At 41.0% G+C, this 25,896-nt stretch overlaps 1 protein-coding gene and 1 long non-coding RNA gene across 4 annotated transcripts; one reads left to right on the top strand and one right to left on the bottom strand.

Moving 5' to 3' along the window:
* Positions 1 to 1,666: 1,666 nt before the first annotated feature.
* Positions 1,667 to 25,840, bottom strand: LOC119650860 (dentin sialophosphoprotein). Of its 3 annotated transcripts, XM_038054016.1 has the most exons (12): positions 25,393 to 25,838; positions 19,196 to 19,330; positions 18,962 to 19,086; positions 13,030 to 13,145; positions 12,812 to 12,973; positions 12,641 to 12,758; positions 12,459 to 12,584; positions 12,232 to 12,396; positions 11,772 to 12,166; positions 11,503 to 11,653; positions 11,254 to 11,448; positions 1,668 to 3,333 (listed from the first exon to the last, which is right to left on the bottom strand). In XM_038054016.1, exons 1-12 carry the CDS (start codon positions 25,494 to 25,496, stop codon positions 2,348 to 2,350), a joined length of 2,778 nt encoding a protein of 925 aa, XP_037909944.1. In that variant the 5' UTR covers positions 25,497 to 25,838; the 3' UTR covers positions 1,668 to 2,347. The 3 variants fall into 3 exon arrangements, with proteins under 3 accessions (XP_037909945.1, XP_037909944.1, XP_037909943.1); XM_038054015.1 differs by having other exon boundaries at positions 11,254 to 11,653; positions 25,393 to 25,839; XM_038054017.1 differs by lacking the exon at positions 19,196 to 19,330 and having other exon boundaries at positions 1,667 to 3,333; positions 11,254 to 11,653; positions 25,393 to 25,840.
* LOC119650862 lies at positions 24,735 to 25,495 on the top strand. Its single transcript, XR_005249381.1, has 2 exons — positions 24,735 to 25,043; positions 25,150 to 25,495. It is a non-coding gene; the product is annotated as an uncharacterized LOC119650862 (long non-coding RNA).
* Positions 25,841 to 25,896: the final 56 nt, after the last annotated feature.

Genomic DNA, 25,896 nt, shown 5'->3' with positions numbered 1-25,896 from the left:
TACACGGGATCAATGTATGGGTCCACCGGCCCTTGTCGGAGTTATCCCATCGTTGTTGCTACTTGCCACACAACTCTCTCCTGATGGCTTTTCGGAAATCCGCATTCATCTCGGCTGGATTTGCCTTCCGTTTTTCGTAGAGCCAGTGTGCCTCGCCCGCTAGAATATCTATAGGGGTCATTCCTGCAATGACACACACTGCCTCCGTCGACGCCGTCCTAAATGCGCTGCACACCCTTAGCGCAATTGGCCGGTTTGCCGAACTTATCTTCCTCCGGTTGACAGCGTGGTTAAACGCTCCCACCCAGACAGGGCCCGCGTATAGCAGGATCGACCTCACCACTCCCGCGATGAGTAGCCTGAGACTATACTTCGGCCCTCCCACGTTAGGCATCATCCTTGCAAGGGAAGAGGTGGCATTTGCTGCCTTCTCTCGCGCATAATCCAAGTGTCCCTTGAAACTCAGCTTGGCATCGATCATCACCCCCTACGGTTGGTAATGAGGACCACCTCCGTCTTTTCGTCCGCCAGGTCCAGCTTGGACATTCGTAACCATGACTTGATGGTATGAATGGCTTCATTTGCATAAAGCTCCACGTCCTCGGGATGCTTTGCAATTGCAACTACCGCCAGGTCGTCTGCAAAACCAATCAGCGTTGTCTCCTTCGGCACGCGAAGGCCAAGCACTCCGTTGTACATTATGTTCCACAACAGCGGTCCCAATACAGACCCTTGAGGCACACCTGCTGTCACAATGTACTCCTTCGGCCCGTCGTCCGTCTCGTACCAGAGAAGTCTGTCCGAAAAGTAACTCTCGATGAGCCGAGCCAAGTAGCTAGGAACACCCAGTTTGGCCAAAGCGCCCTTAATCCAGCCCCAGTTGGCTGAGTTAAAAGCATTTTTGACGTTCAGCGTCACCAGAGCACAGCATTTGCCCATGGGCATTGCATTTCGAGCCAATTCCACGACTTTTGCTACGGCATCGACCGTAGAACGGGCTCGCCGAAACCCATATTGCCGCTCTGAAAGACCACCCGCAAGCTCGATAAACGGGAGCAGCCTGTTGTATATCACCCTCTCCAACATCTTCCCCATGGTGTCTAAGAGACAAATAGGGCGATATGAAGAGGGCACGCCGGATGGTTTTCGGGGCTTCGGTAGCAACACCAGCTCCTGCCTCTTCCACTGGGCGGGAAGCACTCCTTCCGCCATGCACGATTCGAATGTGCTTGCGAACCACCTTGGTCTGGCCTTGACCGCCATCTTCAGAGCCCTGTTCGGAATTCCGTCCAATCCCGGAGCCTTGCTGTCCCCAATACGTCTGCAAATTTTCCAAAGTTCCTCTTCGGTAACATCAGGGATCGAGAAGACGTCCTGCTGAGCTGCCAGTTGGGGTTCTCTTTCGTCCTGCTCCTGCAGCGGGAAAAGAGTTGTAATTATTTGCAACAAGAGCCGCGGGCATGTCACTTGTCACAGTGTTAACTTAACTTGAACTTACCGAAAAAATCCTTGGTTAATTTCATCAGTAATCCAGTAGAAGAAGAAGTAGCTTAGTGCACTGAGAGCAGGGTACAATAAACAAAAAATTGGTTGGTTCAGAACGACGAGTTCAATCATATAAAAACACCAAATTTATGAAACCGAACAAAATGTATTTTGCAATTTTATTTCACTCATTTTAAGTGCATTTATATCATATAAGTAAATTAAAATCGAAATAAATTATCTTTAGAAATAATTCCTTGCATATATTAACGTTGCTTATCTAATTTAATTTATTTAGGATAATTTTCGTGTTAATAATTCATTCAGGTATTTAAATATTTACAGTCTATTAATCGTATATAAATAAATAAATGTATTTTCACTGTATAGAAAAAATCACTTAAATCTATTAAAATAATATAATAGAAAAAGCTTTATTGGTTCATTTCAAATGAACTCGTTCGCTCAAAAAATATTAGTTTACTACGTTCACGTAAAAGCTGTAAAACTAACAAGACGCTACGTCACATTCTATGCAGCCATATCTTCTTTCGATTTTGGTGAGATTTTCATATAAAAATGTTTACCGTTTTTCATCACAATGGTGAATTTTAAAGTTTTATTTAGTATGTATATTCATAGAAAAATTCATGGTCCCTTCCAACCTAGTTGAATCTTACTTTTTTCTCCAAATGTATCCTTTGTAGTGGAGAGTACAACTTTTCTATATGTATGTAACTTAGGAAACATAAAATCGCTCAAAAAAGCCGATCTTAATCTACCAAATTGGTTTGAATTTTAAAATTAACTAAGATTCAATTAAGATGGAAGAGCCCAATTAACCTAATCGGAAGAAATCACATCAGACTTGGAAGTAATCATCAACTTCCCCATTTTCGCTGCTCCCTATTGAATTTGTCGCAGTTGCATTTTGAAGATGTGATGCTAGTGGAAAAGGTGCTTGAAGTTGGGATGATGTCGATGGTGTTTGGTTACTAGTTTCGGTGGAAATATTTGGAAGTGTTACGTCTGGACTTATACTTGGATCTGTAACTAGCCGTTCATATGGATTCTCTGAATCTACGTATCGCACGGACTCATAATTTGGGTCTGACTCACTTCCCGTTAATGAACCGTAATTGCTAGAATGTTGCTGACTACTACTTATGGTATTCGATGTACTACTGCAACGCATTTGAGCTTCAGGACTATTTTGTCCTGTTGAAGGTGTTTTCAGCTTATCTGCTAAGTTGGAAGTTGAAGTACATGATGAATTATTCGTTGCTGTTAGTGATGATTTGGTTTCACTTATTGTTTGGTAGTTATGGTAGTCTGGACTTCCATGTGATGGCTGTTCATTGTGTATACTAGCGTAAATTTCTGAACCGGTATCGTCGTTTGTATTATTATTGTTGTTAACCAAGATTAATTTTTTATCCTCTCCTATACTAGCATAATCGTGGTTACCTCTTTCAGACTTCTTTTCCCTGATGCTACTGTAACCCGGCACTAAATCACAAGCTTCTTTCACTCTACTGTATCCATCGCTAGCATCGTCTTCGATTCTTACACATTTTTCGAAAACTTTTGCATAACCATCATCTGAATTTTCATAATGAGGTGGTCTCAGAACTTCATAGTTTGGATCATAATCTGAATTTGACTTTTTACTACCAGCAACATCATCAGCTTTAGTAAGAGTTTCATAGCCAGGATCGTTGGTGTGAGATGACTGACCTGGGAGGCTCTCGTATCCTGGTTCCGAAGCGATTTTAATTGGGTCAACTTTCCCAAAGATTTCACTGGATGCATTCATGTATGAGGTGGTTAAAATAGGGCCTGGTGTATCTAAAAAGGTAAAAATCGATGTACATACATACGTTCTGGCCTTATGTAGTATCTTGTAACTTACATAATATTAGATAATAGAGTGATCGAAAGAGGTGCCAACTACAAGAGTGATATGATTATGCTTCAATTAATAGAAATGTTTTTGAGATTTCGGAATTCGCACATGACTCTTGTGACTTATTACATGCATTCTGGAACATGCGTTTCTTTTTATAAGTACATATTCATATTTGTTAAAACTTAGTCTTCTATACTCGATATTTCCGTGAAAATATTCATTTTTAAAATTTATTATAATTTATTTTTAACTAAAAACTACGAATAAAACTTTTCGAATGTATGATATGACTAGGACCCTAATTCGAGATTTTGTAGCTCTATGTTGAATATATATTATTGCATTGGTCTACATCGGGGTGTCCTTATATCTTGTTAGGATCTCTTGATTTGCTACTAAGTATTATATTAGGCCTACAAATAAGTGCTGTCGGTTTTCACAATAGATGGCGTAGCTTGTTTTTTATTCAATTGATCCACATTTCTAAACATTCAACGGAAAGCTACTGTCAATAGGCACAAACGTTATTTAATTGAAGTTTTTTTGTACTTTTTTCATCAACGAAAATGGCCAATTTTGTACCAAATAATGTGTTTTTGCGGGGAGTTCCACTTCATTATTTCAATATGAAAAAAAAAGCAACCGAAAGTCATCGCATTTTGGTGGAAGTTTATGGTGACCATGCTCTATCTGAGCGAACGTGTCAGAGGTGGTTTGGACGGTTTAAAAGTGGCAATTTTGACTTGGAAGACGAAGAGCGCGCCGGACGGCCAACAATTTTTGAAGATGAAAAATTAGAGGCATTGCTCGACCAAGATCCATCGCAAACGCAAGAAGAACTTGGGAAAACACTTGGAGTCACTCAGCAAGCCATTTCCCACCGTTTAAAAACAATGGGAATGATCGGAAAGGTCGGAAATTGGGTTCCGTATGAACTGAAGCCAAGAGACGTCGAACACCGTTTTTTCACGTGCGAACAACTGCTTCAACGACAAGAAAGGAAGGGTTTTCTGCATTGAATAGTTACTGGCGATGAAAAGTGGATCCCTTACGATAATCCCAAGCGTCGGGCAACGTAGGGATACCCCGGCCATGCCTCATCATCGACGGCCAAAGCGAATATTCATGGTGAGAAGATCATGCTGTGTATATGGTGGGATCAGCTGGGTGTAGTATACTATGAGTTGTTAAAACCGAACGAAATGGTCACGGGCAAACTCTACCGACATCAAATGATGCGTTTGAGCCGCGAACTCAAGAAAAAACGGCCGCAATACCAGCAAAGGCATGATAAAGTTATTTTGCAACATGACAATGCTCATCCACATGTTGCACAGCCCGTTAAAACATATCTAGAAACGTTGAAATGGGAACTCCTACCCCACCCGCCGTACTTTGCAGACATTGCCCCTTATGATTACTATTTGTTCCGGTCGATGCAGCATGGCCTGGCTGCTAGCACTTCTCCAATTACGACGAACTCAAAAAATGGCTCGATGAGTGGATAGCGGCCAAGCCGGCCAATTTTGGCGCGATGGTATCTATGAATTGCCCGAAAGATGGAAGAAAGTTGTGGCCAGCGATGGGCAATACTTTGAACAATGAATGTATAACCAATTTTTCACAATAAAGCTTCAAATTTAAACAAAAAACCGACAGAACTTATTTGTAGGCCTTATAGAAACCAATATATTCAGAAGTTATGGTTTAGGTTGCGCATTCCTGAATTCAGCCATCGTTTCCCTTATACAAATTTGTTCAGGTCTCGTTCCTTTAGCTTCTAGTTCTTCAACGCATTTTTCCATATATTCTAATTAATGCTTCCATAACTTATGGGAATTCGTTGAATCAATGCCTTCGAAACGCTCGAGAATTACTCCACCCCCCGTAATTTCATTGCCTCATAAATTACACTTTTGCGTCCCCCCCCCCTAATTCTTCCATGATTTTTTTCTTATTTATTTAGCAACCATTTTCCTGAACGATGGTAAATATCACATTTTTGTTCTCTCGATGAACTTAGCTATTTCTCGTACTTCCCCACTCCATATTACAGAATCTGCTTTTTATGGTCCTTTTAAATACTTGCATACGAGGTTAGGCAATTAAGTAATGAGACTGATTTTATTGCCGCAACCTGCAACCTTCAAATTCCCTTCCCCTCTCCATTGATATATTCAACATCGCTGTAGCTTGTTTAGTTCGCCTGCTGTGTCGTGTTGAGTAGACATGTGTTGGTGGTGCTCGTCACGAAAATGGAGAAACAAAATCTAGAGCAACGCGTCGCGATAACATTTTGCGCCAGATTGGGCTAAACCGCTTCGGAAACGTACGCTAAAATTGTAAAAGTGCATGGTGATAGTGCTCTTAGTCGTGCCCAGGTCTTTCGATGGCATAAAGAATTTAAGGAGGGGCGTGAAAGCGTCCAAGACGAGGCGCGGAGTGTGAGACCAGTTGAGGTGCGGACTGATGCGAATGCGCAAAGTGTGCGCGCCCTAATCCGTGAAAGTCGGCGTTTAACAGTTCCGATGTTAGCCTCGGAACTGGGTATGAACCGTGAAACAGTCAGACAAATTTTAACAGGCGATTTCGGGATGAAAAAGTTGTGCGCGAAGATGGCTCCAAAGAACCTTTCTGAGGAGCAAAAGCAATGACCGAATGAATCGAATGACCCTCGCAGAAGACTGTTTGGAACAAGTGGAAAACGATCCTACGCTGCTTGATCGAGTTATTGCAGACGATGAGAGCTGGTTTTTTCAATACGACCCGGAAACCAAACGCCAAAGCTCACAATGGTTGTCTCCGCACAGACGCACAGGTACGACACCAAGGAGTGCGTCAACACCTCAAATCGATGATATGCGAAGAAAAAGGAAGGTTTACTGTTGGCCACATTGCTGTAATCCATAGAGAGGAATAGGTGTCAACTGAAGCAGAAGAAGTTGCTAATTCGGTGTCATTTTTTAAAGAATCGCTTAGGATTTGCATTCTTAGACCCCAAAAGTAAGTAGGTCACTGGCGATAGCGGGGAATTTTTTTTTGCAATGTGGCTAAATTGGCTATTCAGAAAGAGGGCAACTCCAACCGGGATGATGCACATTTTCCATCAAAAGACCTAGCTATTGGTGAAATGTCATCGAGCTAAGCGATTGCCTAAGGGAAGATAGTTAAGACTCGAGTTTTGGTAGTCTTACGGAAACTCAAAGCGATGTATAGCGAAGTAAGGGTTATGTTCGAAAATACACTGCTTAGAGACGATCATAAGTTTCTGGTGGGTCTCTAAATAGTTGCCGCGGGGCTATTTATAACGTTCGTTACGTTGTGCAGAGGAAATCTTCTTTACATTATGGGAATGCCAGAAGCTTGCGTTGGTACCCAAGACTTCAGAAGAGCCATTTTCCTATTCTATACATTTTTGGGCACTATGAGAAAAATCTGTATTGTAGAATGAGTGCTTTAGGTTCCTAGTCCGCTGAAAATTTTTTGGCTGTCTCCTTTCTATAAAGGAATCTTACTATTGAAACCGTAAAGTAGTTTATCGGCTTGGCTCAAAATACCAAGTCGGAAGGTCGCTAGCAACGATTGATATTACCTTTTTTGAAAGCCGTGGAATCGTCCACAAAGAATTTGTTCCACCTGGGCAAACCGTAAATTCAAGTCTACTATCGCCAAGTATTCGAAAGAAAGAAAACGAGTCAACAGTGTGCGCCCAGACATAGCTCGTAATTGGATCCTTCATCACGACAACGCGCCGTGCCACACCGTCCTCAGCGTGTCCCAGTATTCAGCCTCTAAAGCGATCGCCACGTCGCAAACAGCCACCTTATTCGCTCGATATGTCACCCTGTGACTTTTTTTTGTTTCCTACAACAATATCGGTGGTCAAAGGAACCCATTTTGAGTCAATTACGGACATCCAAGCGGCCGTGACGAGGGTATTCGCGGACATCCTAGTCGAAGCGTTCCAGAAATGTTACGAAGAGTGGAAAACGCGCTGGATTCGCTATATAGCTGGCTAAGGGGACCACTTTGAAGTGGATGGCAGAGTTGTAGAATAATTTTTAAATATACGGTTTTTATGGAATCAGTCTCATTACTTAATTATTTAATTGTAGAAGGGTTCTTCGCTTCTTATAATAATTGAATTAAATTCTTTCTGGCATCCATGTCGGTGCTTCAACAACTCTGGGCAAAATGAAAATTGTCAGTATTTTTGAGCAGACTAAGGAGTTGAAAGACCAACTGGTATTAGTTTTAGTACTCTCAAATGGATACCTAGAAACCTCAAGGCACTGCCTTTTCCCCTACCATTATATCTGCTTTGCTTCTAACCGACGCGACGAACACTTCGCTCTATTCTCAATTTGTCACTTGTTATCACCGCGTCATTTACATGTTGAATCGCCTTAAATGTCCTATAGGCTTTGTTCGAGTGATCTGGTACTCATATATATAAATTAACGATAATTGCCTCTTCTTGCGTGTAGAATTCTCCAGGGCGGAGGTTATATTTCGTTTTCTCGTCTCATATTTCCGGCGAACCTCATAGGTTTTTTCCATACACAGTTCTGATGATAATCGTTTTTACAGTAGCTCTTGTTTTGCAATGCAAACCATGCCAAGTAGCTACGAGATAGGAAATTTTATAAATTATGAAAAGTCCTTATTGCTCATCATGATTTCAGATTTTTAAATTATTTTGAAAAAAAAAATGCATGTAAAATGAGCGTTAAGAATGCGAGCTATGAAAACAACTAGACGAAACCAGCGAAATTATGGCAACAATTGTATTCAAACAGTCAGTATTCTAGTGAGCAACACACTCATTTTTAATTTTAGGAAATTTTTGAAAATGTTCTGAATACTCAGCTGGAACTAGAAGTCATTTGCAATTGTGAGTAATTAATATGGAACATGGGTCCAAAAAGGAGCCGGTAGCGAATAACCTAGCCACCATTGAATGTAATTCTGCAAGTTTCTTAGAAAACAAAGTGTTTGGTTGCAGTAAATCCCTGTATTGATCACACAGGTTGTATATACACTAGGAAATGTAAGTCAAAGTGAGATCTCCTCCAGGGCCTAAGGGGAGATTCGTGTGTGAAGAAAGCAACCTGAGCACTGAGATGAGAGTCAAAATAAGGGCTTAAATCGCTTACTCATGATATCACAAGGCGTGTAACCAGCGGTTTGTGGACAAGCAAAAAGGTGCTAGGAAGGAAGCCTACCGTAATTATTAGGTGATAACCTCGCCGAAATGTGGTAAGTGGTATAGCGTTTGAATTTGGACCGACTTCTCACCGCCCTAAACAAGTGACCCAAACAGCAGTAGGTAAAACTGACCAAAAGGTTAAAGGGCCTTCCTACAAGAAAGCTAGCTAGCTATAAACGAAGTAAAAGAGATATCTTCAGAAAATCCTGGATAGTAGCAAATATTAACCCGTGAACTGTGCAGCTTAATGCTTGCAAACCTTCAGGCGAACTATCATCGTAGCAACGCTATATGTATTTTGCACACTATGGAGTCAGTGTTAGAGTAAGTAATATACAAAAGACTGCTTATTTTCACAACAACAACTACGCGCTCTAAAGTAGCGAAGCATATTATCACTTTAAAGGCGATCATTAAATACCTGGAGACATCATGACTCCGTCAAGAATGATAACAGCGCACATGATACACGCATGCAAAAACCGAAGCAATGTCTGGCCCCAATCTCACAATTCAAAAGACGTTACTTTCACACTATTGAGAACAACACGTAAACGTAACGAAAAGCTGCAGACGAAGAAGGATGAAGGCGAGTCTCTCGCGCCTGAAAACGGGACAAATTGTACCAACTGGTTCTCCGGGTTGGGGGTTGGGTAGGGCTGACAGCCCTACACGGAAAACCGAAGATACGAAGCCACAACAGGAGTCTCGGACTGGACGGATAACACAACAATGAACCCGGCAACGACAAAGGAATAACGATTTGCGCATTTTCTCATGGAACGTGCGCTCCCTGTACGGAGATGGAGCTGCCAAGCAGCTAGCCGATAGCCTGTCCCAATATAGGGCTGATGTAATAGCGTTACAGGAGATGCGTTGGACAGGGACCGGTTTCCTGGAGAAGAGTCAAGCAAACGGCTATGCACTCTGCGCTTGCGAGCCAAATTTAGAAATATAAGCCTCATTAACGTTCACGCCCCTACAGAGGAGCATATTGGAGCGATGAATTGAGTATTTTAATGAATTGCTCAACAACCAAAATATCGGCGAGTTGGAGGTCTCGCCAACTGAAGACGAAGGTGTCAAACACTGCCACCACCAAGTATAGAAGAAACAGTCGGTGTAATTCATCGGCTTGAAAATCATAAGTCGCCAGGAGCCGATGGAATTACAGTCGAATTGGTTAAATATAGAGGCGACCAATTACACCAAGTAGTTCATCAACTTGTGCTCAAGGTGTGGGACAGCGAATCAGTCCCTGATGACTGGCAAAGAGGCATTATCTGCTCCATATAAAAAAGGGAGATATCACACAATGCAGCAATTATAGAGGTATCACGTTGCTGAGTATCTATAAAATATTCTCCGCTATTTTGCTAGGCCGGATAGCCCCATACGCCCAGAACATCATTGGCCTATACCAAAGAGGCTTCACTCCAGGTAAATCAGCAACATATCAGAGAAGAATCCTCCGAAGAATTTTTGGCCCCCTACATGAGGATGGACGTTCCGTAGCCTACACAATGACGAAATCTATGAGCGATATCATGACCGTCCGGTTGTGGATAAAATCCGGCTCAATAGGTTACGGTGGGCGGGTCACTTAATCCGTATGGATGAGGATGATCCCACCCGGAAAGTCTATAAGGGCAACATCTATGGTAGAAAAAGAAGACGAGGCAGACCCTGCCTGAGATGGAGCGATGGCGTAGGTCAGGCCGCCAGACAACTTTTAGGGATATCGAATTGGTGAACCTCGTCGCAAAACCGGGATGTCGGGAGATCTTTATTAAGGCAGGCCTAAACCGGATACAGGTTGTTGCGCCGTTGATGGTGATGATCAGAGCAAGAATCGGGTCCATCAAAGATACGTGCCATCTCATCGGCCAAAATGTCGATCGGCATCATTTCGGTTACTGCATAGGCCGCTTCGTCCGAAATGGTTTTATAACTACAGCATGCTCTTAGGGCGGTCATTCTATACACCGCGCTCATCTTTTGAGCATTGCATGCGGTATTCAATGCAGTGGACCAAATTGGCACCGTTGATAATGATGATATTGAGTAGTAGCAGAACCATTTTGTTAAATGGAAGACAGGACTAGAACAGCATTTCTTTCTAGTGCAAATCAAGGTTTCCGATTAAATTCGAATAAATGTATTGTAGTGATTTATAAGATACTAAGTCGTTTCCTTTCTAATAAATTAAAAACATCTTAACGTAACGTATAAAAACAAATTACGAATTAGATATGGAATATTGTTTTTAGTCAGCATCATATACGCGATTTGTTCCAATTGTTTAACTTCTTTTACGTAGATAGACATATCACGCAATACGATTGAAGTCAATGCTCAAACGTTTTTATAATTCCTTCGAGGCGAACACTTTCACAATTCCATAGTATAGCGAGTCAAGTGTCATTTATTATGCATTGTTAATAAAAAGTTCCAATGATGAAAAACTCAGTATATATATTCTAGTATCTAAATTTATTTGGTTAGTTCTATTTGTAAATGATCACTTTTTTATGTACATTCTCCTAGGGTCTCTACGTCTACTTAAGTCTTAGGCGTTTAGTGAAGCTGATATAAAAAAGATATCATGCATGTTAGCTGTGAAACAATAGTAAGGTAAGCTCATTCTTACCAATTTCATTCTGCAATAGCTTTCTCCGGGCTACCTGTGCGTATCCATCTGATTTCCTATTTACAGCTGCATTGTTCGTATTGGTGATACCATTTGCTCCATTTACATCACCATTTGCGCAGTTCATCGCGGGAATCGTTTCATAGCCATGGTCCTTTGTTTCGTAGCCGCTAGTACTCTTAGGCCGGCGTTTATCTATGGTTTCGTAGTTATTATCTTGGTATGTTGAAGACTTACCGCTTATTTTACCAGGAGATCCCTGTACCGAATTCAGAACTAAGTCTGTTAGATTGAAGTCTTGTTGGTTGTGGTCCGGAGGTGCATCGCTGGGGGATTTTCGATTTAGTACTGGTGATGCATTTTGTGACGGAGAGTTTGAATGACGATTCTTCTTTATTACCTGCGAAGAATTTTACTTCATTGTTTTGAAAGGGAAGGACAACAACATTTTCTAACTAATTTAATCCTTTGTTGATATTGAAATCGTTACGTTTAATATTGAAAATAAATTAAATTACCTTAGCGTACATTCCTTCAATATCTTTGAATGGACTTGAATCTTTTTTACCACTTGAATCATCATCAATATCCTGAGATATATTTTCTTTGGATGTTATACGTGTACCTGACGCCAATTGAGCCTCGATTACAGATGCTACTGAGTTTCGACCGGAAGGTATAGAGCTCGTCGATGTAAGATTTGAATTGCTCGCATGCTGTAAATTTTTCGGTGTCGGCGGTAATGGCGAATTGGCTTGACGTTTTTCGGGCTTTGGTGAACCTATATTTCCAACTGAACTAGTATTAGATGATGATGATGCTTGGCGGGAATGCATTTGTGCTTTCAAAGTATCGACTGGAGGTGGGACGGGGGTATCTCCGGCTTTCTTTGTGGTTGCATTCGATCTAGATGCTGAAATTCCACAATAAATGTCATAAAAACTCTGACCGTATTGAATAAATATTAAAATCAGTTACGTTCTGGATTGACAGAAACTCGTGATGTCTGCTGTTGGGTTGTATTTATTTCTACAGATACTGTGATGGCATTCGATGGTTGAATTTGTGCGTAGGTTTCCGATCCACTTGTATATATGTCAACTTGATTAATTTTTGGATCTTCTATAGCTGCATACATTTCATCTATAATTGAGATAATTGCATTCAATTAGGTTATTTTGCTTAAATCAAACATTAAAGCAAACCTGAATCATCCGATACGGTCGCGTAATGCGAATCATCTTTACGATTTACACGTGTTGGAGCCGACCGTTTCGTTTGCGCTAAAATATTCGCTAAAGGCTCCCTCACGCTTATGCTAGTGTATCCCTCTGAAAAGGGATATAAATAAACATCAACGAAATAACTTTTAGGAGAGAATACTCACTGGATGAGTCTTGTGAATCACCACTAAAATGTGGTTGTGGTACAATAGGTGGGGTCATATAAGGAAGCTCTTGGCTCGCAGATATCATTCCAGCAATCGCTGAAGCAGCTGGTATTTCCTAAAATATATTCTTTTAGTATTGAATGAATTTCCTTTTTACTCAGTACATACCTGCTGATTCTCAAGGGGTCCTAATAAGCTTTCACGAGAACTTCGGCGGGAAGTCGATATATTCGGAGAACTGTCGAAATTCGTCGACTGTTGCTGTGTTGCAGCAGATGTACTAGGTCCAGCAGCATTAACCTGTGCATATGGATGTTCTGTTGAAAGTACCTGTTTTTTAAGGGAATTATATATTATTTGATGGCTCTCAACTTCACAGAACTCACATTGTCATATTCATGGGGAGGAGTTTTTACACGAGCGTATGGTGAACTTATGTCGTCGGCTTGACTTATTGAACTATGCTGTGATACACTAGTTTGCTTCTTAAGGCTAGGTGTCGCTGCAAAGGAAATATATTTATTAATAATGACAATTGCAAATGTAACAATTCTAGAAAAGGACCTCGCCAATATCAAAGTGAAATCGGTGTTTAAAGGAGGAAGTGCTGAAGATCCACTTCCAGACACTCAGGCCTTCTAGAAGTCCCATTGTGTTGTTCCATGCGCTGGGAACAAGACGTAAATTTCAAACTCTATGAATGTCCTTTTCGAATATTGTCTCCTCACTTTTCCCCTTAAGCTTCTAGAATGTTGTTTCCATAGATTTGTTTTTCTGCTAGGAATGCTGCCTGCAATGAAGCGGTCTCTTAAGAATACACATATCCCTTAAGAACCGATCTACAAATCTCCACTCATTATAATAAAAAAGGAAGTTTGGTTGATCAATTGGAAACTTTTGCATGTCGTTGGATTTTCCTGATTTAGGAATAAACATCACCACGCTAGGTTACTGGAATATATGCGTGAATCAATCATGGCATCTAGACCGCAGATTTATATCCATGGGACAAATGCCAGCGTGATATTGATGGTTGCTTGCTTTGCTGCATCGACCAAAGTGGTTTCTATGTCTTCCCCGCCTATTGATGTTAGAACTTTTCCAACAAATATAGTGAGCCTTAAAATTATAACGTGGTTTTACGTTTATACCTTTACTCTTATTGGATAGCTCTCATGAAAGATTCATTCTGTCCTCGTCATAGGGGGAATAAAAAGCACATCGAACAATTTTTTTATCTCCCTGTTTATTTTTTGGTTGATTCACTGTTGTGGTGACATCATTGCATAACTTGTTTCATAAGGGATTCTTGCACCGGTGCATTTCCTAGCATTCCGGTGAAAGAAGCCCTACGAAATCTAGAAGAATGGATTCGATTTCTCTTAATCTTTTCCTCTAAAAGAAATTAAATTTGAATTTTGGGCACTGAAATTGAAGACTGCCGGACAATTCTACTTGTGCATGATCCGTCAAGGTCCGCGGCTTTACTTCGTTTGAAATGAAAAATGATTTCTCTTCTGCTTAGAGGAAGCTAGGCACATGCACATCGTTAATGCGTGGTATCTTAAAACTCGGCGTTGCAGACTCAACGAAGAAAACCGCGATGCGGTTCAAAGGCTTCTTATGTCGTCCACCACTTATCAAGTTAAACAAAACAAATACAATAAAATATAGTGACATACTTGAGAGTCACAATGGCGGAATGACATTGTTAACGTATCTTCCCGTATTTCGCACGGTTTCGACCAAAAGCATGCAAGAATTATTGGGTGTTTTTCCTCTGAGTGGTCCGACGTGCTTTTGCTGAAAAAAGGACGCCAACTTCAAATGAGGAAGCGGGAGAAGTAAATCTAGCCACCCGTGATGAATTCGTTCAAAATGTCGGTTCTCTATCATAAGTGAGGTGACACCAGGGCTATGTGGACTTTGGAAGTGTACCAAGACTCAAGATAGTCCAAGCAGATGATGGTTCAGAGTAAACTGAGGGGGGACGCTAAATGGGTTATGGATGATTTGGGAGTGTATGAGGAGAACTATGAGAAAGCTTGGGAATCCTTGGATCTGCGCTATATGTGGGTCCCTTTTTTGAATACTTTATGTACGGGTTCGCTCTGGTGTATAATTTTTTGATGACGTTACAGGGCAGGAAGCTATTCTACGTCTAACAATGAGTGGTGTTGTTAACGTATCTTCCCGTATTTCGCATGGTTTCGACCAACGACATGCAAGTATTGTTGGGTGTTCCTCCTATTAATTAAGAAGTGGTCCGGCGTGTTTTTGCTGAAAACGGATATTCTTAAGGGAAAAGCCCTTGCAAAGTCGAAGAGATGGCATTACTGGCACGTATCGAGGTCATGTATAGTTAGTAGCATATTTTCGAAGAACACACACCTATTTTCTGTCAGACCGGTCTATTTCTTAGTGTTTGGCATTTGTTCGAATCGATGAAGTCGAGTAATTTTCAAAAAATGGATGTGTGGTGATAAAACATTACTTTATGAACGGGAAAACGGCTCAGGAAACTAAAAAGAGTTGACTTTGCACCTTCGATTAGAATAGTTTAAAGGTGATTTTAAAATTTTCGGAGTGGCCATAGGAGTACAAGTGGCGCTCAACGTTCTGGACGTACTGTTGAGGTTACTACTTAAGAAATCATTGATAAAATCCATAATATGGTGATGGATGACAGAAGAGTAAAATTGCTAGTGCTGTAGACATCTCGAATGAATGGTTATATAATATTTTGCATAAACATTTGGACATGAAAAAGTTAGCCATAAGGTGAGTGCCGGGATTGCTCACACTCGAAGATCATACAACTGGATTACGCGGGAAGCTCGGAGGAATTCTTGCGGATGAATATTGACCTCGGTCTCGCCGCGATGCTGTTGGAGACCTACGTACAACGGCTTCAAAATCGGAAACGTCGCTCTCCTGGTAGATATAGATGATGGTGACAAGTTTGTGGAAGTTAATAAACAGTAGAACCGCCTATATACGAGGCAGATTGCTAAGGTTTCAGATTCATGCCTTCCAAAAGAAGTGTTCCTTCCAGTGGATATCACTTCTGGCTCTTTCGGAATCTATCAGGTCACTCCCAGGGGTTTTCTCTCTTAGACGACATCGAGGAACTCCAGCTGAAAACCGTGCTACGGGGGCTCTTGCATTTTCATCAGTTGTATACTATCGTCATTAGGAAATGGACGATGGCTTGTGGCGTAGTTTGCAATAAATCTCGCCGCAACGTTTTTGCGAGCTCCCCTTCTTGAAATTGGTTCACCTCCTCGTAAGACTCCTCGCATTCCTCTGAAGGTGCCTATTTTCTCCGCTTGAACAATTCCAAGAGGTTCAAGTTTGATACTGGATTTCGGAAACATTTTGCCAGAGCTACGTTCTGGTCGTTTCTAGTATCTCCCTTGCTGGAAGAATTTTTTCCACGAGCAAATAATGTATACTATTCGATGCGTCTAGCAATTACTTCGGAGACGGATTTGTAAATCCGGAAGGGCTGCAATTTTGTAGTGGAACTCACGGATGTTGGTCAACTTCGGGTGGTTTCCGGTAGAGAGGGACTAGGAACATTAAAACCTCTTCTGTAGTTGCTCCTGTGCCTGCTGGTATTGACCCAGATGAGGGAGAATCGTGTAAAGTAGCTGGCGATATGTTCACTCCAGAGAATTGTAAGTCTTGTTGTGGGAATGTGGGTGGTCAGATGTCACGTAAGAATGAATAGTAGAGAAACTCATCTACCGCACCTTGCACTTGGATGGGACAGCACGATAGACTCCGGAGGGTAAAAGAAAAGCCAAACTGTAAATCAAACTAGCAGCGACACGTATGTAAGAAAATTATTTTACTTTTCGAGATAAATTTTATAAGACGACTAAAGGGGTAGCGATGGGTAACCCATTATCCCCACTATTAAGTGGAATTTTCATGGCTGGCCTAGAAAAGACAATGGAACGACAGATAACTAAACTTAGAGTTTGGTTACGCTATGTGGATGGCGTTCTGGCCATTGTAAAAGAGGGGGATAAGCAAGATAAAATAGACCAAATCAACAAGTGGCATCCTAATATAAAATTCACGATGGAAGAGGAATCAAACGGTGGCATTCCATTCTTCGACATCAAAGTGCTAAAGAGGAATAACGGCTTCGAATTCGTTCGGGCTTCTATGTAAGCCCCATTGTATTGCTCCATTCCCTGGGAACAAGACGCAGGAATCTTTAATTTCTATGAATGCCTTTTGCCTACTCACTTCCCCCCTTTAGTTTCTAGAATGTTGTTTCCATAGATTTGCCTTTCTGCTAGGAATGGTCTCTTAAAAATATAAATTTCCTTTAAGAACCGATCTACAAATCTCCTCTTTTTTTAATACAGATTGATTTTCCCGATTTAGGAATAAATATCACCCCAGGTTATTGAAATATATGAGTGAGCCAATAATAATAATAATAATTTTGGGTTAGGATCGCGTTTTGTTGGACCGATTTGCCTAAACACGGGCAGGTTTTCCTGAGACGGGATGGGATCAGTTCGTCAAATACTTGCCGAATTGCTTCAGTGTATTGACAGATCGTTTGGTCCGGCCTTAAAGTGGTCTGTGGTCGGTCAGTCCGGAAGAGGTTGAAGTTGGGAAAGGAAGGATTGTATCTACAGTTCAACCTAGTTTCACATAGGAGAACTATATCGGGTTTGTGCTCGCCAAGGAATAGCTCGAACTCATATGAGTTCGGTCGATGATGGAGTTGATGTTCAACTCGATTATCTTGACTTCCACTAATGGATGATGCCAAGATACCGACCATTGCGATTTCCTGGCGAACTCATAAAAGTCTGGATTGGAGGTGGTAAGTGGCGCTGGTGGTACCTGCTCCACATGGACAATGGTCCATTACTTCGGTTGGCATTGGTCGGCACCGGGGGCTGGATGCGCCGAAAGTACGTGCGATCGTGGCCTCATGCGACGCGATCACGGAAGTAAGTGTCTTGATTCCTTCTTCGTGTTGGCGGTTTTGCTCGAGGGCTTCCTCGAGCTTCTTCATCAATTTCTTGTTTTATTTTCGGAGGGCGACCGTATCGCAGATCCCGCCAACCAAAGATGAGATCTTCACAGTCATATCGACTGCGAGTCAGACTTGCAGTCGCTCAACAGCGTCACCTTGGACGCCGTATCTCGTTCGTCGTCAGCACTTTCTGACTGAAGATCGACGGTCGGACTGTCGGTCGCCTTGGGGCGCTTTTTCCGGATCACCTTTATGAACCCGTCTGACTGCGGCGCACTCATTCTTTTCTAATCTGCACAGATCACTACTTTAAAAATGTCTTCTTTAGTTCTATCACTTTGTAAATACTCTTTCCCGTTCCACTTGTACTCAATTGTCACTGGCTTGCAAAAAAATCTTCACTGTGAAAAACACGTCCGACTTCACCAAGAGCTAGACGCAGACGTGAACCAATAATGCAATCTGTCCCGCAAATGTATATCCATGGCACAAATGCCACCGCGTATTGATGTTAGAACTTTTCCGACAAAGATAGTGAGCCTTAACACTATGACCTGTTTTTACATTTATACCCTTACTCTTGGCTTATTGGACAGCTCTCATGAAAGATCCACTCTGTCCTCGACATATAAGAAGAATATCATGGTTGATTTTACCGTGATAACATCATTGCATAGCTTGTTAATTAGGTCTGCAATCATACACCAACAGCGCCTCCTTTGGCATATAATAAAGCATGATGCCGGAATGCTAATCCTCTAATTCCCCCACATATAGATCTTGGACGTTCAGTTTACTCGACGTCATAGTGTTAATAACATAAAGGCAACAATTTTGATGGCATAAAAATAACAATGGAAGGAACTTTCTAGACTATAAGTATCGTAAGTACTACAGGTAAGACGTCTACTATTTTTCGAATTCAATATCGGAAGTTATGGGATTTACTAAGATATCACAAGAATATTAATGATTAAATATTTAAGCCAACAATAAAGGTATATAATGCGCGATAAAAATACCGGATCATGAGGAACCAATTGTGCAAAAGAGGAGAACAAGTAGGATGACTGAGAAAAAAGCCGAGGGACTCATATGCTGATTCATTTAAATTGATAAGTTTGCCAAGCAAAAATACGGAATTTCACAGAATGTAGAATGTGAAAGTTATTTGTATCGCTTTGGACTGGATGAAACCTTCCATCGCTCATAGTGAAGCGATGCCCTCCAAACTATGAAAATCAGTTCATCACTAAATCTATAATAATAAGATTAACCACAATTTTCTATATTCATTACGATATACTTACGACTTCGTCCTTGCGGTTTTTGTTGAATTTTATCAGCTACGGTTGCATATAACTCTGACACATTATCGTTGAGTGATTCAGTAACTGGGATATCTGGTAAACTTCTGTGTGGTGCATTGCTAGCCCTAAAAATATACTTTTTAATATCAAACAATTCAAATAAGAACAGCGGCAAAACATAATCTAGTATGTAAAAGAATTACACAAGTAATACAAATAAAAAATATGAATAACCTTTTAGAATCTGAATCTCCGCCTTGGCTGGATGAATTCCCGTCAATGGCCGGGAGATACGTCTCATCAACATTTAATACACTGTCTTCATGATTTTTAATCTTAACCATACCTTCTTGGCCCCAAAACTCGTTCCTAGACAAAACAACACACACAAAAACATGTCAACAAAAATAAAATGATTTATATACAAGAATGGAAAAATGAAGTAGTCATGCACGGAGAAATCTACGTCTTTAATAAATAAGAATTACTACTCTAGTATGCAACTTACAAAATAACTGGACCAAAATCAATTTCTAAACCAAAATGGGGCTTTCCAGAAAGAATATGAAGATGAAGTTTCTAAAGTTCTTAAATGATTATCATTATACATAAATGGTGGGATTGAAGAAATCATTTAATGCCGCAGATGCAGATATGCGACCCTTTATTTCATCCATTTGTTTAGATTTTATGGGATAATAATAATCGCTGGTGCGACAATTCAATTGGATCTGGACCTTGAAGAATGTTAAAGTACTTCATTTAGGACCGTAGTGGTACACTAGGAGGCAATGTGTTCAGTATTGTGCTCAAGTACTCATTCAGAGTCGAGTCGACTGGTATCCGACATCAACTCATAATGCAAATTTCTCCGCAACAAGTGAGATTTGAACCGCAACCTTCCATTGCGACAGCCTTGCGCTCTAACTACTAATATCATAAATAGGATAAATATGAGTATAGCCAATGCCTAGGCGCTATCGTCCACAGTTCACTGAAATGCCCTTCCGGAGACACTTTCTTAGGGCGACTCACTGGTAGGCCATTCGGGGAAAGTTCGTTCCTTTGCATGATGTAGCTAGCAATGGAATTTTCGCCCGGTGTTCGCGAAGGCTTGGAGTTTTTAAGTAACAGTGGGGTCATTTTCAATGTGCTATTCTCAAAGAACCCTATTACAAAATAGTCTCAACTTGATCCTGGTGTTGGGATAATTGCATTTTCAGATTTTGAACAAGGCAGCGAAAGCGGATCTATCTATGCGTCGGACGACAACCAGTTCAATCACATTTTCTAGATATACAAATTGATCAACGACCCCAATGCTCTGTTAATGCAGATGGGGAGGGTGTGATGATCCGTCAGACTGGTTTTTTGGTGTTTATCTTCAGTCCAACTCTACTTAGAACGGCTTCGTCAGGGTAAACCACAACACGATAGTTTGTAAAGGCAAAGTAAAAACCGGGGTAAAATGCTAAGCTGATAGAATGACGTCGGCCAGCTCTTAATGTATTTAATATTTCTGTTTTTAAAAATCGTTGCAAAGGAGTCACGGTTTCATGATTGAGATACTCGGCGATGATATCACTGTTTTTCTCTGAGCCCCTGTACAAGCGATTTGTCAAGAGCCGGTTTATCGTCATAGACTCCGTCGCCTTCAGACAAACGGGAATGCAAGGTTTAAACAGAATAGCTGAAAAGAGGTTCGCAAAGAGAGCGCCGTTATTTGATACTCTATGTTCCATACCCCTGCCGTCCATCTCTTTAAGCTGACTAAGCCCCTCTTCTACCGCTCTGTGAATACATTATTCAGATGATTACCACTTTGCACTGGGCGCTCCCGCGCGAACTGGATAATTCAAAAGCCTAAGGCTCTACTTCCTCCCGTGTATTATCTGTTGTTATTTTCATATTAGTGGATTCTAATGTTATTTGAAGACCCGGCAAATAGAGACATTATGTACAAATTGGAAAGCATGAAACTTAATACACAACCTTGGCGTATGCAGTTATTGACATCAATTTTGTTTTCATTACGACCCAAATCTCTAAGGACGCCATGTAGTATGCTTTTTGTATATCCAAAACACGTTACTAATTGCTCTTCCAAATTTGAATTATCATATATAGAATCATGTGTGTGACTGTTTTTAAGTAAGGGGTCTAAATATTCCAAGAAAGATATTCTGTTCGTTTCGGATGGGATAAGTAATATCCAGACATGGTTGAAAGCTTCCAGAACGGCATTCTTAACTAGAGGCTTGAGCTAGTGGATGTTGATAAATAATGTTGAACACACCCGGACCGGGTGTGATTGCGTTTTATGCTTTTATAGGACGACATTAAGCTATGGGATTGTGAATTGGAACTGTATAAAAGGTGCATGCACCTATAAGGATAAGTGCCTTTAATGATGTTGTATTTTTTGATTTTTTAGAGTAACTTCTTTCTTTTTGTTTTGATTGTCCCAAACTTAACCACTGGAGGAAAAATCTAAATTTTCTATTTGATGTCCAAAACTCGTAACAAAGGACGAATGAATGAATCTTGATCGGCGATCTTTTTCGATTATTTCCTTTGTAATTATTTCAGGAAAAATATCAACAGAGATGGCTACAGCCACACTTCCCGCGAAGCGACCTCGCCTCAATGAATGTGCGGAGGATGCAGAAGACGACATTGACAGGGTAATTGCTGAAGATACTTCCGAGTCGGATTTTACCGGTGAGGAAGTATTTGAAGACTCTTCCGAGTCACTACACACCAAGAGTTGCTTGGAGTTATTAAATACCGAGGGGTCGTGAAATATTAGAGTCGCATTTATGAAGAATTTACTTTTACCTAGCCCTTTTTTTCATTCCGATAACCGCTCAGATAAACTTACTAATAGTATTTTTTTGAGAATTGCGGGGTCCTAAGTCCGTATCAACTTGATGCCGGACCGGACCAAATGAAGAGCAACTTACTCCCTCTTTTTTGGTCCACAGAGCGCTGGTTTAAGGCTTAGCACTCAAACTTTCAAAATATTAAAATCGTCAGACGCTGCCTCACCTCTGCCCTGGGAGCAGCGTGACCGAAGCGGCTCGCAGATGTTAAATGCTCCTTTATATAATTCGCAGAACACAATATGACTACGAATTATTTTGAGCGTAATTCAACCATTTGGTCCGGTCCGGCATCAAGTTGATGCGGACTTAGGACCCTGCAATTCTCGAAAAAAATATTTACGGTAAGAAACCGTAAAGCCGTCATCCCCTAATATTACCAACTTTTAGAAATTGACTGAAGTAAGTTCATCCTAGGGGTACTAAATTTTGCACCGGCATAGTTGACAGTCTTCTACATAGACATGCCAAGCTGTATGGAAATCCGACTATTAGTGTCAAAGTTATAGCAGCTCAAACTTATCCATTTCTTACGAATTTAACCCATCCTAAGCCATACAAATAAGATGCTGTCGTCATAATTAACAAGAATAATTGACATTCGAATGAAATATTAAAATTCCATTCATGAAGAATCTACTTCTCCCCAGTCCTTTTTGAGGTTTTGTGTAAACATGGTCCCCATACATGCAATAGGGGGGTGTCATTTTTTTTTCATCAAATATAGTCATGTGGGGTATTAAACGTCTCGGTTAGTACTTTTCAAAGTCGATCTTAGTTTTGACATTTGTTGGAAAGGTGGGGAGGGCGGGGAGTTGAAAGTGATAATTTCTTAAACGGGCCCATTCTCAGAAACTACTTAACCGAAAAATTTAAAAAAGCCAAGATGCTACCACTAGGTGCCTAGGCCCCAAAATACCCTCCATGCCGATGCCTGTTCAAACAAGGGTAATAATAGTACATTACTATAATTTTTGGTAATTGGCAGAAAAACCCCCTTAAGTTCCTCCTAGAATTACGAAATCTTGCGGTAATGTAGGCTACAGCATAGAGCATGATCCTGGTGAAAATCGCACTATTACTAACAAAGTTATAATAGGTCAAAGCTGTAGCTTCTGTGCAAATGCAAGACTTTGAATGTCAGGATCACTTGAAAGTAGATATTCTCACATAATATAAGCATATATTACGTGCTACATACTAATTTGGCAAATGCAGAGTCAAATCTCTTTATAAAAGAAATACACAAAACCTTTCATACCTGAAGCGTCTTGCTTTCGGTTTCCCGACTTGTTTATATCTGATGTAGGTTAAATTCTTTACATTTGGTTATAATATTAAACTCCGAGTGTGAAGCATATGAGGTTGACTATTATCAATACAGAGCTTTCCATCAAATGATTTAATTAAATCGTTTTCTAAAAAATAGAGGGCAATGAAATTTTTAGCTATGTGACACGGAGCTGTAGTGCACTCGCTGCTCCTCACATTTTCTCTTTCTTCAGCCTTTGTCCCGTTCCCAAGCGGGGTCGGTTTCGGCATTTTATTTTCTCATGTTATTGCGAGGCTTTTAATTTCTCATCCAGCATATCAAGCCGTTGTTCCGGCCGGCCTTTTAGTCGCTTACCATTGACTTCGATGTTCGGACCAATATTGGTAAGGGAATTCTCGTTAGCGGGAATTACGTGACCGTACCATCGAAAACGCCTTACTCGTAGTTTTTCCACGATCGGTGCAACGCCATATTGATCGCGGATATCCTCATTTCTTCTTCTTCTTTTTCTTCAGTCTTTGTCCCGTTCGGGACGTTCGGCTCGTTGTGATCGGTTTCGCCATTTGGCTCAATCGAATGCCTGATCTGGGTACAATCTCGAGACTTTTAAATCCCCATCCAGCGTATCAAGCCACCGTTGTCTCGGCCTGCCTTTTGGTCGTTTACCATCGACTTCGATGTTCAGACCAATCTTGGCAAGTGAATTCTCGTTAGCACGAATTGCGTGACCATGACCTAAGCAACGGTGGCTTGATACGCTGGATGGGGATTTGAAAGCCTCGAGATTGCACCCAGATCAGGCATTCGATAGAGCCAAATGGCGAAGCCGATCACGACGAGCCGACCCCGCTTGTGAACGGGACAAAGGCTGAAGAAAAAGAAAGATGCTATCGAAGACGCCTCTTTCGCAACTTTTTCACGATGGGTGCAACCCCATAACGATCGCGGATATCCTCATTTCGGATGTGATCAAAACGTGTCCCGCCACAAGACGCCGTTCATTATTGTCTTTTATAGTCGGCCAACACTCAGAACCATAGAGGGCGACAGGACGGACGACATTGCGGTCAATTTTAGATTTGAGACGTGGGCTGATACGTCAATCACAAAGGACACCAGTTGTGGAATGCCACTTCATCCACGTCACAATAATGCGTGAAGCAATTTCATTATGTAATTCTCCATTGGCTGATAGCATTGACCCGAGAAATTTAAATCGCTCTGTTCTGGGCAGGTCACTGCCATTGCCGATTTAAGTATCTTGAGTCAATGCTATCAGCCGATGGAGAACTCTGCTCCTGCTCCTTACAAAGGGAAACATAAAACCTTTTATACCTGAACCGTCAAGCTTCCGGTTTCCCGACTTGTTTTAGTGTCACTTTGGGCCATTGTACCAGAATCCGTCATTGCGGCCACGGAAACCGTAATCGTGCCAGCAAAATGTTTGTTTTTGTAAGAACCAGCTTTGTTAATTTCCTTGGATAACAATATAATAATATTTTATTTCTTGAAGAATTTGAAATCTTCCACACCGGATGTTTATACCAATAAGGCACGGCTTAATACCGCAAGTGGCGTAAAAGAGATTTCACTCTGAGCCATTTTCATCCAATCGACGAAGGATTCATGGAGTTTATAAGCAATCACCGGCATCATTCGAATAAACAATGAATATACGAAGATAATGTGGTTGTTTATGAAACCAACAAGCGAAAACATTTGAACTCATCCCAAAAAAAAACTTTGTGCGGCGAAGAAAAACAAGCTCAGGTCGAAACAATAAGAAAATCTCAGCATGCATGGACAAATGCAAATCAGCCAATCCATTCGAAATCAATTTGCTTGGCATTTGTAATGCGGCGGATTACTCGAGCCATTACTCATTTCCAATTCTTGCTATGGTCGTCAATTATTCCGGAAGTCGAGCGTAAGCATTCCCATTCAAGAGTTCGCTTCTCTCTGATTCGAATGACTCAATTTACATTTATTCCAATTAGTGCACTTATTTGACTAAGCAAGTCCACTGTTTACAGATGAGTTGGAACGAATCGACACGAAATTGTCCATTATTATTTACAAGACGTCCGATCCAGACACGGGCAAGGGCATTGAAATAAGTTTGGGGCACTCAACAAGGAAGGGAAACATTTGATACAAAGCTGCGTGCAATGACATACTTTCGCTAGCGGCTTGACTAGAACAGCAAAACCTGCTAGACGCTAGACTACGCTACAAACCAACTCTCCACGAGCAAATCACGCTCAGCATGAACTCACTTTGGAATTTTCTTTCTGCAACATAAGCAAGCAGCTAACATTATGATAATCGTTACACTTAAATTAATCGTTATGAAAATTGAATAAAAAACATCATATTCCATTGCACGACCCGCCGACCGTGTTGACGAATTTACTTCCTTGGGGAAAAGCAAGATAACTCTGCCGTCTTAACTTTTTTTTTAACTTTCTTATTTCCGTCTCGATGACACAGGAGAAATTGTGTCATCAATTTTAGTCGATATTCCGCGACACTGAAACATTTTTCTGCGATATGATTAGTAGCAAAACATTACTTTGCACACACTTTTCGTAAATCAGTAGAAAAAACAGTGTTCGTTTCGATGCATTTCGCGTAAAAGTACAATAAAGCCTATAAAAACAAATCACAGTCACTTCGGTCTTACAATTGACATATCAGTAATTTGTCAAAATCGCGTTACGTATGTGTTTCGCTTTATGAAGTTGGTGTACCTGTAGTTGACGTTTAATCGTGTTATCGGG

The sequence above is a fragment of the Hermetia illucens genome, chromosome 3 (assembly GCF_905115235.1).
Source record: "Hermetia illucens chromosome 3, iHerIll2.2.curated.20191125, whole genome shotgun sequence".
NCBI lineage: Eukaryota > Metazoa > Arthropoda > Insecta > Diptera > Stratiomyidae > Hermetia > Hermetia illucens.
The sequence above is the reverse complement of the archived record's forward strand: the minus strand, read 5'-3'. Positions and strand labels throughout refer to the sequence as shown.

Coding starts and splice junctions, on each gene's coding strand:
- LOC119650860 (XM_038054015.1), bottom strand. CDS start 25,496: ATGGAATATGATGTTTTTTATTCAATTTTCATAACGATTAATTTAAGT. Junction 13,146..18,961: donor AAAACCGCAAGGACGAAGTC/GTAAGTATATCG, acceptor TTTCCTTTGCAG/CGACACCTAGCCTTAAGAAG. Junction 12,974..13,029: donor CTCCCCATGAATATGACAAT/GTGAGTTCTGTG, acceptor CTTAAAAAACAG/GTACTTTCAACAGAACATCC.